Genomic DNA, 14,281 nt, shown 5'->3' with positions numbered 1-14,281 from the left:
GTGGTAAAAAGGGGAAACAGCATTCCCTACTGGCCATTATGTACTTTTCCTTAAATTATTATTTGCACAGAATTCCCAGGCAGAGGCTGTGTGTGCACAGAGCTTCTTATTATTGAACTTGAGTTTTGTTGTTCTCGTTACTGATCCTGAAGCAAAAGGAGCCAGATCCCAGGCAGAAATCACCTCGTGGTGGTTCAGGAGTGCAGCATTCCTGTTCTCCTGCGTTCAGCCCCTCCTTGTAGGGATGAGGCTCCCGTCCTGTGACCCGTGTCCTGATTGCCCCGAGCCCTGCTCACCATCTGCCAGCACAGCAGCGTTGTTGTGTGCTGTGGCTCAGCCAAACAGGTACCTTGGCCACCTCATCAGCCAGCTGCTCTGCTGCAGGAAGGGAAGGGGCTGGAGTGCAGGCCAGCAGCCCTTCCCACAGCAGGCCAGCAGGGGAAGGAATTAAAAAAAGCCTGGATGCCCCCCTGCAAAAAGCACCGGGAGAAATGATCAGAGTCCTGCCTTCAGTGTTTTTCCACTGTTACTCCTGTCTTTTAATGTTCTAAGAGACAAAAAGGAGAAAAGCATTAGGAATGAGAGGCTCAGGGATGTCATTTAGGTCTGTGACGTACACAAGGGGTTAATAATCCTGCTGTCTCCCTCAGATTCACAATGCACCAGAACTGGCCTCTTTCTGCGAGGGCTTCTTCCTCAAGCACATGAGCTCCCTGCTGGAGCAGGATTCATTCAAGCAGCTCATCTATGGCAGGAACAGCAAAGTGCAGGGCCTGGACCCTCTGAGGGACCTGCAGGCAGCCCTGGCCGGCCGCCTGCACTCCGTGTACGTCACCTCCAGGGTGTGAGGCAGCCCGGCTGGCAAAGCGCGGTGGAGGCGTCGCTGGGGCTGGTTGCCTTCTGCATCTTCCTGAGAGCGCCCTGGAACAGGCACACCCGTGCTGAGGGAGGGGAGCTGGCTTCTCTGTGCTGCTGCTGCTGCCACAGGAACAACACTGTCACACCAACAACACTGCCACGGCCCAAACACCAGCTGAGGGTGCAAGGGGAGAGCCCGAGCCGCAGCGATCGATGGGCGCTGCCTTTTCCATGAGCACGGTGCCGGGCTGTGGAGAAGGAGGCAATTGAGCTAAGCCCAGCACTAATACACGGGCTTAGGTTCATCCACACAGATGTTTTCCCTGTAAAAAGGCTGCCTAGAAGGAGTTTCCTGATCCTAAAGCCCATCCTACGAGCCATCTGTCTGCACACAAATACTTCCCCTCAGTAGTACCAGTGTCTGTGCATCGCAACAGACCAACAGAAACTTCCCCCAAAACTGTTTGCACCTTGAGAGAGAGGTTTTGTATGTTCAAAGCTGAGTAGAAACTAATACTAACACTGAAATTACTCATTGTTTAAGCCTAATATGAGGAGCTGAGCTGGGGCGGGGAGGGGAGAGTTGGGGGTTTGAGTGTTTTTAAATACAGTTTCACTGTGCCAGCTGTTAATCTGGATCTGTTTTGAGGAGAAAGAAAAAGATTGTCTACCCTTTTCCCTGTCAAGGTCTGACAGTGTCAATCAGTCATTTTTTTTCACCTTAAAAGCCTGTTTCTGAACATTACCTGTGAGACCTGACATCACAAAAGACACTTTGTAGAAGGCTCAGGTATAGCAGGAGTTGGCACTAGGCTGAAAAACTGCCCAGTTGCAATGAAAGCAATAAAAGCCTCCCCTGGCCTCCAAAGAATATCCAGCTCAGTGGTTTGCTCTCTCTCTCTGGAGCTGGTTTGGATGAAGGAAAGACCTCCAGCCATTCCCACTGAGCTTTGCTAAGCACCCACCAAAAGCCATTTGCCAGGACACTTCCATTTGTTGTAGACGGGTGAAGAAGAGGAAACCAAGTTTTCAGTGGAGAACTATTTATTCCTTATTAGAAATTCAACAATTTATTCCCATTGTATCTAAACACAGTGGAAGGAGGAGGCTCAGCTGGGCCCAGGCTCCAAAGCACAGCACAGACACAGTTTAGATAAAGGGAAGGAGAAAGAACCCACCAGCATCTCCCAGCAAATCCATCAAAATCTGACATGGCCTTGTTCCTAAAGGATTTACACAGAGGCAAATTGCATGCATGGATAAGGATTTTCAGTCAGCTGACAGGTTGGTCAGGGCACACTCCCTTTGTGCTTTAGGTACACATCTGCTGAACATCACCAGCTCCAATAACCCTATTTATTACAGAAAGCCATACAGGGGGGTCAAAATTATCACTGAGAAATGCCACAGAAGGCTTTATTTTGGAAAGTATTTTAAAGTAGCTGCTCCAGCTATCTGTACAAATATGTAGGTCCTCTTTTGTTGCTGTAATATTACAATGCTTTGTTTAATTGTACATTAATGTTGTCATTTATGTAAATGTACCAGGATTTTATTAACAACGTAATTTTAAAATACACAGGTGCTGTTATTTATTCTGTTCCTCTAACAGTAGGGAAAAAAAAGATTTAAAGACACTTATGTGGAAAAGGCTGTTGCAGTTGAAGCATCTTAAATTGGTTTTGTTGTACATATATCTAATTTTAGGGATACAGAGGCATTAATTTCCCCTTCCTAGGCTCAGACATTTTTGTGAAGTTAAAAAGTTTAACTTGCATTTTTCCCTAGCTGGAATAAGATTACCTGCTTTCCAGCAGAAAGCAGCAAATGGTAGTGTCCAAGAATCCCCTAATTCCAGGATTCTTCTCTGCAGCAGGAAAAACAGTGAGGCTTAAAGTAACTCCTAGGCCAGAGGTATTAAAAAAATATATAGGTGATCCTTCCATGTCACCTCAGATCCCAAAGGCCAGAAGGTCTCTGGTTGGTGCTCTGTGGGAGGATTGATGTCAGAGCACAGGACTCATCCGAGAGGTAAGGAGTATAAAAGCTTAAGAGCAAGAATTTGACCCAGAAGTAACCTTTTTTTTTCTCCTTATTTGGAAACCTGCCAGCTTAAACAGTGACTCGTTCTCAAGAATCATGGAATACAAACACCTCAGATTCCCTTTGGAGCACTTTAATGAGTAGGCTAAACAGAAATTCCTTGTGAAACCAGTTGTACACTGCCTGTATTTTATAGAGTGCTGCCTGGGGAGCCTGAGAAAGTACCAGAGCCGTTTGCCCAGCTTTGGGGAAGCACAGAACTTTGCTGGCCATAATGACATCATTCCAGGGAGCAGAGGAAATAAACATCTGCCTGAACAGGCTCGATGACTTCCAGCCTGAAATAAAGCCCTTTTTGCTCTCTAATAAGGCTTTGCACAGCAGGCAGGCCCTGACTAATGCAGCAGCACCACTCACAGGCCCTTTGCCCTCGCCAAATGCTGCCTGGGCAGGCAGACACTGCTTCCTGCACCTGCCACAGGCACAGCCGGTGGGACACGCAGGGAGGAGGCAGGAGAATCCCCGAGGAACGGGGCAGCAGGCTGCTGTCACACTGCTTGTGGCACAGGAGAGGGTTCCAAAGCTGGATCTGCCTCTCCAAAGGACAGGGCTGGAGTCTGGGGGATCCATTCATCCACAGAATATTGCACTTGGCATTACTTGCTCAAGAAAAAGAAGGGCAGAAAAAAGGTATCTTGTGATAGTGATGAAAAATCGCAGCAGAGCAAGGAAAAAGGAGCCACACAACCCAGAGCTGTCCCTATTCCTGCTGTTCCAGGTGCAGGATTTCACCTGATCCTCTCTCCATGCTTAACTCGGGCAGAAGTTTTCTCGTGTCCCTTTCTACCCCTCCATCCACACGAAGCCCTGCCCACAAACCACGCACCAGGGCCCTCACCGAGACCGGCCCGTGACTCCCAGGTGCGCTGGCAAACAAAAGCCCAGCTCTGCAAGGTAAAAACTCCCAAGGGAATATCACCAGGGCCAAGCAGAAAGGACACACCCTCCTCCTGCCCCTTAGCCAGTGCTTCCCAGACAGCTCCCTTTTCCCTCACGCTGCTCTGGGATGCCAGACCTGTCCCGGCAGCATTTCCAGCTAGCTTCAGCTTCCCTGGTTCTGCTCCCTCCCAGGACATGGCCGGGGTCAGCTGGCTCCAGCTGTCGGAAGAGCTCAGGGCTCTCGGAGCAGGCGGCGTGATTCCAGTGACAAGTAGGTCACATCTCGCTGCCACCTGCAGGGAGCTGCTCAGCCAGACGTGGCTGCCACATTTGCCTCCAGTCAGCCACAGGACCCCGTCACTGCGGGCAAACTGTGGGCATGCAAGAGGAGGGAGAGATCCCGCTGCAACGGGATCAGAGGTCTGGAATGGCCGGACACCGGCCTGGAGGGTGTGGAACAGGCCGGGGACTGATGCACCTGGGTGCTGGGATGTGCACAGACCTGTCCTGGCCTGTCCCCGCGTTGGGACAGGCTCAAAGGCTGAGCTGGCTTAGCCCGTGATTAAAGGCACGCTCTGCAATTAGAGGCACACCCGGCTCCTTCCGGCATTCCCAGCCCCATCTGCACGGGGTTTGGAGAGAGGGAATGGTGAAGGTGCTCATCCCTAGTGTCCAAGGCCATTTCTCTGCTTGTTATTCCTTGGAATAACAAAAAAATCCTTTCCCTAATGCATTAGGATGTTTCCATTCCTTTATGGGGAGGGAAATACACCTAGAAACTGTGGGATCCCTAAGGATTTCCAGGAAAGCTAAACAAGGACAGAGATAAGGGAATGGGCTTCCAATTTAAGAATGATTTGATGGACATGGGAATGATTCTTGTATGTTTTACAACTCCCCTTTTTATTCCTAGAATAATTTTAGATTTTTTTTCCTTTAAAAAATCATCTAAATTTGAGAGGAAACACTGCAAAATTAATGCAGGGAGAGATTGTGGAATCATCATGGAACGATTTGGGCTGGAAGCCTCGTCTCTGAGCCTGTCCTGGGCTGGCTCCTGTCTTTCAGCCACTCCTTGCAGGTGGACATGGAAGTGATGGAGATGTGCAGGGAATGCTGGTTGGTTTTCCCTGCCTCTGGTAATCTGGCCATGAAAAAGACTAATTGACCTCTTCCAGCAGGGAAACATTTAAACAAGAGGTGCTCACAAGAATTGGAGCTTCTGCACAATGAAATCTGCAGGAATCCAACTTAAAATCCTCCTGGATTGTCACTGGTCCAACTTCCATGGACTGGTCACTGTGGCCAGGAGTGTCCAATCCTGCTGGAAATGCACTGGACCAGGATGTCATTTTCTCTTTATTCAGGTAAAGACCCTCTGGGTGACCCCCAGTGACTGGAAGGACCAGACTGGGCTCCCAGGGCATAATTCCAGGTGTTCTGGTTTTGGGAATAGCACAGGAGCCTTTCCCTTGCCCAGAGGAGCAGCAAGTGTTTCCCTGTCTGGGACCAAGGAGGTGGAAAACACGCTGGGTCAGTGCGAGAGCTTGCAGGGAGAGGGTCATCCATGGGGACGGGAGACTCCCGCTGCAGTTCCCATCTCCCTGTAGGCACGGACAGGTGATGCCGAACCCGGACAAAGCGATGCTCTCGGCGCATCCCGGGGCGGGCGGCCCCAAACGGGGCGGGGTGGGGCCTGCTCAGGTGCGCGGGGCGGGGCCGAGGGGATTTGAACCCCCGGGAACCGCCCCCGCTTCTTTTGCTCGTTCAGCGCTCGGTGCGGGTGGCAGCGGCCGGGCTGGGCTCCTCCGGAGCCTCGGTGTCCCATCCTGTACCTCCCTCTACCCCTCCTTCCTCCTGCCCTTATTCCCTTTTTCCTGCCCCACCTTCTCCCTCCCCTCCTCATCCCCCACTATCCCTTTCTCCCTCTTTCCCCCACAGCCGCGGGGCTCGGGGCGCCGGAGAATAAAGCCCAGAGGGCCGGAGCCCGGCGCCCCCCGCTGTCCCTGGAGCCCCCACACGGGGCCGGGCCCGCTCGGCGGGTCCCCCCACACCGGTCAAACACACCGCCCGACACCGCCGGGGCTCCGGCTTTCCCTACATCACACTGGGGGTTCCCGGGGGGGCGGGGGGTCCGGGCAAGTCCTGCAAGTCCGAGCTCAGAAATAAAACCCGAGTTTTTTTCTGGGCCCAAACTCAGGAGCGCCGTGGCGGAGCCCGGGGAGCAGCGGAGCGAGGCCGGGGACACCGGGGGCGGCTGCGCCGGGCTCGGAGGTGAGCGGGAAACGGGGAGAACCCTGAGCGGGGACCGGGGACAGCCCCGAGCGGACGGCGAGGGCCGCGAGGGTTCGGTGTCCCGGTGCAGGATCGCTGTCCCGGCACAGGGATGGGTGTCCCGGCACAGGGATGGCTGTCCCGGTGCAGGGATGGCTGTCCCGGCGCAGGGATGGCTGTCCCGGCACAGGGATGGCTGTCCCGGTGCAGGGATGGCTGTCCCGGTGCAGGATCGCTGTCCCGGTGCAGGGACGGCTGTCCCGTCCCGGGACACGGAGCGGGAAGGCGGCAGCAGCGGGAGCTGCCTCGGCCGAGCGGGGCCCGGGTCGTCGCTCTGGGGCGGATTCTGTAGGGGCCGAAATGAACATTTTGGGGTAGAATCTGAATTAATGTGCAGGGGAGAGAATGCACAGTTTGGGGTAAGGATGAGGTGGTCGGTGCTCTCCGGAGCGACCAGCTCGGGTTGGCTCTGTGTTCCTGTGAATAATTTGCTTTATGGAACGAGACACCTGAGACTGCCGCAGGGCTGGAGCCGGGAAGGAAACCTGGTCTGACTGCGGGAATGGGAGTGGGGGGTCAGGCGGGGCTTCCGTCGGTCACTGGAGCCGCCGCCGTGAAGGCGGCGTGTGAGGATGTGTAGCGAGATGTAAGGGACATATTGATTGCAGGATTACCGATAAGGACACATAACGGATCTATAGAACGATCGTATAACGAGACATGTATTTTAAAACCCCGTCGTCATCCTTCTCCCAGCCCCGCTGCGTTTTTAGGATCTTGGGGAAAGAGCCGGGGTCTGGACACGGCTCCCGGGAACAGGGGGGAATTCTTGGGGTCCTGTGCGGGGCCAGGATTTGGACTCGATGCTCCCCGTGGGTTCCTTCCGGCTCAGGAAATGCTGCGATCCTGTGCCTTGGAGGGTGAAATCCAGGGGATCAGGGGGGTTTTGCCCGCGGTGTCCGCGGCCCCGCCGGGTCAGGGCGGGTTAAAGCCGGGACCGGGCCCGAGACACCGGGACCGGCCGGGCTGGGAGCGCCCGGTGCTGCCGCCCCGTGGGGAGCGCCCGGCACTGCAGCCCGGGACGGCGCTGGACCGCGGGATCGCCGTGGAGCGGCATCCCCGGGAATGCTGGGGCATCCCGGGAATGCTGAGACATCCCTGGGAATGCTGGGGCATCCCGGGAATGCTGAAACATCCCGGGAATGCTGGGGCATCCCTGGGAATGCTGGGGCATCCCTGGGAATGCTGAAACATCCCGGGAATGCTGGGGCATCCCTGGGAATCCTGGGACATGCCAGGGAGTGCTGAGGTGTCCCAGGAAAAGCTGAGGTGTCCCAGGGAATGCTGAGGCACCACAGGGAATGCTGAGGCGTCCCCTGCCCAGGGCAACTCGGCAGCACATCCCTGGTGAAAAACCCCTCCTGGGTTAGTGGGAGGATGTTTCTGGAAAGGAACTGGGAGAGGTGCTGGTCATACCATGGAATCACGGGCTGCTTTGGCTTGGAAGGGACCACAGGATCGTTGACACTCTCTTGTCTGATTGCACAGCAAAGAACATCCCAAACTGCCTCCTCACCCTCATGGACAGCAGGAGTGCCCTCCATAGCTCCTGTTTAGGAATGGCAGTGGCTGTTGGGAGCTCTGGCAGGAGCAGCTGGAGACCAGGTAAGAACAGAAATGGGATCATTCCTGCTGCTGCTGGAGGCGGTTTTCTCTTTTCAGGATGTTCCTCTGATTGGTGTTTTCACAGCAGTGTCCTAGGGCATGTTTGGGGGTAATTCCACAAATTTTGAAACACTTGAGAAGCAGAGGGAAAAGTTGTGAACCTGATGAATTTCTAGTAATTCCAAACTTCTCCCACAACACCATGCTAAAGGAGACCTGAATAAGTGACAAAGATGCAGAGGAACAAATGTTATAAACACCCTTTGGCTCTCTGGCAGACCAAATCTTCCAGCAATTCCAGCTGATGTCTCTGAGAAACTGTGGGATCCTAAGGATTTCCAGGAAAGCTAAACAAGGACAGAGATAAGGGAATGGGCTTCCTATTTAAGAATGATTTGATGCATGAAGGAATGATTCTTGTATGATTGGTGCTTCCCTTTTGATCCTTGGAATAATTTAAAATTATTCCTTTAATAAATAATGTAATTTTGGAAATTTATATTTGAGAGGAAACACTGCAAAATTAATGCAGGGAGAGATTGTGGAATCATCATGGAGTGGTTTGGGCTGGAAGCCTCATCTCTGAGCCTGTCCTGGGCTGGCTCCTGTCCTTCAGCCACTCCTTGCAGGTGGACATGGAAGTGATGGAGATGTGCAGGGAATGCTGGTTGGTTTTCCCTGCCTCTGGCAATCTGGCCATGAAAAAGACTAATTGACCTCTTCCAACAGGGAAACATTTAAACAAGAGGTGCTCACAAGAATTGGAGCTTCTGCACAATGAAATCTGCAGGAATCCACCTTAAAATCCTCCTGGATTGTCACCGGTCCAACTTCCATGGACTGGTTACCTTGGCCAGGAGTGTCCAATCCTGCTGGAAATACACTGGACCAGGATGTCATTTTCTTTTTATTCAGGTAAAGACCCTCTGGGTGACCTCCAGTGACTGGAAGGACCAGACTGGGCTCCCAGGACACTAATTCCAGGTGTTCTGGTTTTGGGAATAGCACAGGAGCCTTTCCCTTGCCCAGAGGAGCAGCCAGTGCTTTCCTTAGTCCACAAATCCCCAGGATGGACCACAGAGAAAATAACAGGAATATGGAAATTCCCCACAGAGGGAGTTTGTGGTGCTCTGGATTACATGTTGGATTTATAATGTTAAAGGGGGGTGTGGAGGGGTTTTTCTCTCTCCTGTCCATTATTGTTCTCACTGTTCTTGTTGCTCTCACTGTTATTATGTGTTGTCATTAATATTAAATGATTGTATTTGACTGGTTTCCATTATTAAAGTGTGAGTTGGATTTTTGTCTCTGGTTTCTTCCCCATCCCACAGGGGGTGAGGGAGCTGCTGCTGGTGCCCAGCTGGGTCCACCCATGGCCCGGGGCACTTGTGGGGACTCCAAACGTGAGGGACTGGGGCAGTTTTGGGGCTCACAAAGAGACACCCAGTGCTGCTTTTTGGGGGTGCTAAATCGGGCTTCGAGCTTAAAAGCAGAGACTAAATCGAGCGTTTTGGAGTCCTGAGAGCAGGGTCCCACAGCCAGAGCTGGGGCTCAGGAACAGGCACTAAATGCTGTGTTTGCAGGGCTTGAGGAGGAGACCAAGTGCTGAGTGTTTGGGCTCACCAAGAGAAGCCGAAGTGCAGCGTTTTGTTGGACTTGACTGCAAGGCCAAAGGCCGTGTTTTGGTGCTGCAGGCGGCTCTTTCGGCCGGGGCGAGTCCGTGTCTCTGAGCTCCGAGCCGTGCCTTAGGCACAGCCCAAAGCCGCGCTCCCCCGGCCGCAGCGAGAGCTCCGCAGCAGCGACGGAGCGCCGCGGGCGGGGCTGGCGGCGGAGCCCCAGGGCCGCGCTTGGGGCTCGGCGCGGGCAGCCGGGAGGAGCTCAGGGCTCCGAGCGGAGCCCGGCCCGGCGCGTCGGGCTGAGCACGGGATCCCGGCGGCTGCCCGGGCCCGGCCCAGCCCCGGCGGGTCCCGGCCCCGCGCCGGCCGCGGGCGGAGCAGGAGCGGCAGCGCCGGGCTCGGCCCCAGCGCCCGGCCCGGAGCGGCTCCTGCCGGTCCCGGTGCCGGTCCCGGTGCCGGCCCCAAGCCCAACTCAGTGCTGCGGGGCCGGGCCCCGCAGCCCGCCCGGCGGGGGAGAGGCGGCACCGCCCGGGACCCCAAGAGACAGCGGCAGGACCCGGAGCCGAGGCCCCGGTCCCGATGCCGCTCGCAGCCCCGGCCCGGCCCAGGTGAGAGGGGCGGGGCCGGGGGCGATGGTCCCGCCGCCATCCCGGGCAGGGCGGGGCCCCGGGGCCGGGCGGTCCCGGGCTCTGGGGCGGTCCCGGGGCTCAGGGGCGGTCCCGGGGCTCAGGGGCGGTCCCGGGGCTCAGGGGCGGTCCCGGGGCTCAGGGGCGGTCCCGGGGCTCAGGGGCGGTCCCGGGCTCAGGGGCGGTCCCGGGGCTCAGGGGCGGTCCCGGGGCCGGGCGGTCCCGGGGCTCAGGGGCGGTCCCGGGGCTCTGGGGCGGTCCCGGGGCTCTGGGGCGGTCCCGGGGCTCTGGGGCGGTCCCGGGCTCAGGGGCGGTCCCGGGGCTCAGGGGCGGTCCCGGGGCCGGGCGGTCCCGGGGCTCAGGGGCGGTCCCGGGGCTCTGGGGCGGTCCCGGGGCTCTGGGGCGGTCCCGGGCTCAGGGGCGGTCCCGGGGCTCTGGGGCGGTCCCGGGGCTCTGGGGCGGTCCCGGGCTCAGGGGCGGTCCCGGGGCGGGGCCGGGCCCGGCTCAGGTGCGCGGGGTCCCAGCGCGGCTGCGCGGGGCGGGGCCGAGGTGATTTAATGCCCGGAAATCGCCGCTGGCGCCATTTGCTCCCTCAGAGCTCGGGGAGGCTGCTGCTGGGCCGCTCTCTCCCGGCGGGGCTCAGGCGATGCCTCCTCTACCGCTCTTTCTTCCCCCTCTTTCTCCTGCCCTTATCCTCCTCCTTCTTCCCCGCTTTATCCCCTCTTTTCTACCCCTCCAGCTTCTTTTTCTCTCCCCCCATCCCCCCTCTCCCTCCCAGCCCCCCGCGTCCTCTCCCCTCTCCTCAGCCTCCCCTGCCCTCTCTTCCTGTTCCCCTGTACATCCGCTCCTCCTTTCGGCCCTCTCCCTACCCTCTCCCCAGCCCGACTCCCCTCTCTTCCCCCTCTATCCCTCCTCTGTCCATCCCTCTCCCCACTCGGCCTTTCCCTTTCCCCCTCCTTCTCCCCAACCCCCCCAAACCCCTCTCCGTACCCCACCTCATCCCTCCCTGACCCCTCCTCTATCCCCTTTTCCCTCTTTCCCCCGCAGCCGCGGGGCTCGGGGCGCCGGAGAATAAAGCCCAGAGGGCCGGAGCCCGGCGCCCCCGCTGTCCCTGGAGCCCATACGGGGCTGGGCGGGTCCCCCAGTGCGGTTGTCAAGGGCCGCCCGACGCCGCCGGGGCTCCGGCTTTGCCCACATCGCAGTGGGGGCTCCCCGGCGGCGTCGGGGCTGTGGGTCACGGGGGCCCCCTTCTCAGGAAGGGAGTCCTGGGGGAGGGTGAAGGGAGGGCCCCCTACTCAGGAGGGGGTCCCGGGGTGGGATGGGCCCCCTCTGGAAGAGGGGGTCCTGGGCTGGGGGGGGTTTAGGGAGGGCCCCCTCCTGAGGAGGGGGTCACGGGGTGAGGGGGGGGCTGGGGGGGACGGCCCCCTCCGGAGGAGGGGTCCCGGGGGGGGTCGGGGTGGGCCCCCTCCGGAGGAGGGGGTCCGGGGGAGGGGGGCGGGGCGGAGGGGGGACTCCCCCCTCCAGTCCCGCCCCCTGCCCCGGATCCCCTCCTCCGGACGGGGCTCAGCCCGGCCCCTTCCCCGGGACCCCTCCTCCGGACCGGGGCCCGGGGGAGGGAGGGGGGGCGGGTGGGAGGGGGGGCGGGTGGGAGGGGGGGAAGCGGGTGGGGGGGGAAGCAGAGGGGGTTACGTCACTCCGCAGCGTGAGCACACACAGACATCACCCGACAAACAAACGGCCCCTCCCGTTCTGCCCCCCTCCCACCCCACCCGCCCCCTCCCTCCCCCGGGCCCGGTCCGGAGGAGGGGGTCCCGGGGAGGGGGCCGGGATGAGCCCCGTCCGGAGGAGGGGACAGGGACTGGAGGGGGGAGTGCCCCCCTCAGCCCCACCCCCTCCCCCGGACCCCCTCCTCCGGAGGGGGCCCACCCCGACCCCCTCCCAGGGACCCCCTCCTCCGGAGGGGGCCCTCCCCCCCTAACCCACCCCCCACCCCGGGACCCCCTCCGGAGGAGGGGGCCCTCCCTGACCCCCAGCCCCGGCCCCCCCCGGGAACCCCCAGTGTGATGTAGGGAAAGCCGGAGCCCCGGCGGTGTCGGGCGGTGTGTTTGACCGGTGTGGGGGGACCCGCCGAGCGGGCCCGGCCCCGTGTGGGGGTTCCAGGGACAGCGGGGGGCGCCGGGCTCCGGCCCTCTGGGCTTTATTCTCCGGCGCCCCGAGCCCCGCGGCTGCGGGGGAAAGAGGGAGGGGGGGACAGAGGACGGGAACAGGGGAACAGCGGGGGCGGTCAGGGTGGGCCAAGGAAGGAGGGCAGGTGGGGGGAGGTCGGGGTGAGCGGGGGAGCAGGGAGGGGGACAGGGGCAGGTGGGGTGAGGGGGGCAGGACGGGTGGAGGACGAGGATGGAGCACAGCTGGGAGGATCAAGGTGCAGAGGAGGAAAGAAGGGGAAAAGGGGAAGGTAGAAGGGAAAGAACGGTGAAGGAAGGAGAGGAAGGATTCAGGGCAGGTGGGGAGGAATTCGGGGGAAGGGGAGCAGGGTGAAGAGAGAGGTGGAAGCCGGGGTGGGGAGGGGGGGGGGAAGGAAGCGTGGAGGAAGGAGGGGGGAAGGTGGAGGGGTAGCGGAGGGTTGGGGTGTGTAGGGGGATGGGGGGGTAGGGGGGTCCGGCCGGGGGGGAGGGAGGGGAGGGCTAGGGGGGAGGGGGGCGGTGGGGGGGGAGGGTGTAGGGGGTGGAGGAGGGGAGGAAAGGGGGGAGAGAGAGGGAGGTATAGAGAAAAAGAGGTAAAGAGAAGCAAAAAGGAAAAGAAATATAGACATAAAAAGATACGGAGCCCGGCGCGGCCGCAACCTTCCTCCCGAGCGCCGAGGAGGCAAATGGCTCCTGAGGCGATTCCCGGGGCTTAAATCCCCTCGGCCCCGCCCCGCGCAGCCGCTCTGGGGCCCGCGCACCTGAGCCGGGCCCGCCCCTCACACCTGAGCCGGCCCCGCCCCGCCCGCGCCCGTAAATCCCGGCGGATCCGCGCCCGCTCCGCTTTGTGCGGTGGATGCTCATCCCGGGACGCGGCGGGACCTCGGAGCGCTGTGCGGAGCCCCGGACCGGGGGCTGCTCCCGGTGCTGCGCGGAGCTTGAGGCGCTGAGGTGGGGCCGGGAACGGGACCCGGCCCAGGGAATTCGGGTCTGGGTCCTGCCGGTGTTTGCTGGGGGTGCCGGGCTGAGCCGCATCCCCGTCGACGGGCGGGCTGCGGGCCGTGGGGCCGCGGAACCGACGCGGGATTGGGGCTGGAATAGGGACTCGGCTCACTGCAGGCGGGAAGAGCCGCTCCGGGACGGGCGCGGACCGAGCCCGGCGCTGCCGCTCCCGCTTGGACTGCGGCCGGTGCGGGGCTGCGGTCCCGCTGGGGCTCCGGGCAGGTCTCGCTGCGGCCGCGGGGAGCCGCGGCTGTGCCGGTGCCGGGCCCGGCAGGAGAGCGGCGCTTTCCCGGAGCAGGCGTTGGATCGCGGCTGGAAGCGGGCGGGGCGCGGGGACCGCCCGTGCCGGCCCCGGGACCCCTCAGAGGCCGCTGGTCCTGCTGGGCAAGAGCGGCCTCGCAGCCCCCGCGGGTTTGCGGAGCCCCCTCTGCCCCGGCACCCCCCTGGGCAGAGCAGGGTCCTCCTCCCATCCTGCGCACACCGCATCCCTGGGAAATGAGCGGAGCTGCAGAGGCGCGGGCAGGAGGAGCTGCTCCAGGACCGGCGCTGTCCTGCTCCAGCTGCTCATTCAACACCTGCCAGGTGAGACCTGATGCTTTCCTTTGTCTTCCCCCAAGATCTGTACAACTCACAGCCTCCAATGGCAAAATCTCCTTTTGTAAAATTCTAGTTGAAATATTTAATTTGTATTTCCAGATCACAGGATATCCTGAGATAGAAGGGACCACAAGTTGATCTCTAAGTGATTGATCCAGTGATTGAACCCACAGCCTTTGGTGTCCTCAGCACTGTGCTCAAAACAACTGACCTGATCTCTGTGTCATACGGAAGTCCTTCCTGGGATGGAAATACTAGCAAGGTAATTCCTATGCCAATGCAGCTCCTTTTGTGCTAATGCTGCTTTAAACACCAGCCCTTGGAACATCTATAGGGCAGAGCTCCATGGCCAGCACTTGACCCTGGAACAACACAGGTGAACAGTTGTGTGATAGCACAAAACTCTTCCAACAACCCTGATTTCCTGCCCTTTCCACAATTTTTCCAATAGCTGCAAAGGTGCTGGTGCTGTGTCTCT

The 14,281-nt window shown here is 59.6% G+C and overlaps 1 protein-coding gene across 1 annotated transcript in view; it reads left to right on the top strand.

The window, feature by feature from the left end:
- The window catches only part of ABTB2 (ankyrin repeat and BTB domain containing 2), a 111,865-nt gene extending 109,428 nt beyond the window's left edge, over nt 1-2,437 (top strand). The window contains exon 17 of the mRNA XM_053944754.1: nt 651-2,437. Within this exon, the coding sequence (XP_053800729.1) occupies nt 651-848 (198 nt within the window). The 3' untranslated portion in view covers nt 849-2,437. The remainder of the gene's footprint in view (nt 1-650) is intronic.
- Nucleotides 2,438-14,281: the final 11,844 nt, after the last annotated feature.

The sequence above is a fragment of the Vidua chalybeata genome, chromosome 6 (genome assembly GCF_026979565.1).
Source record: "Vidua chalybeata isolate OUT-0048 chromosome 6, bVidCha1 merged haplotype, whole genome shotgun sequence".
NCBI lineage: Eukaryota > Metazoa > Chordata > Aves > Passeriformes > Viduidae > Vidua > Vidua chalybeata.
This window is presented reverse-complemented; position numbering and strand designations above follow the sequence as displayed.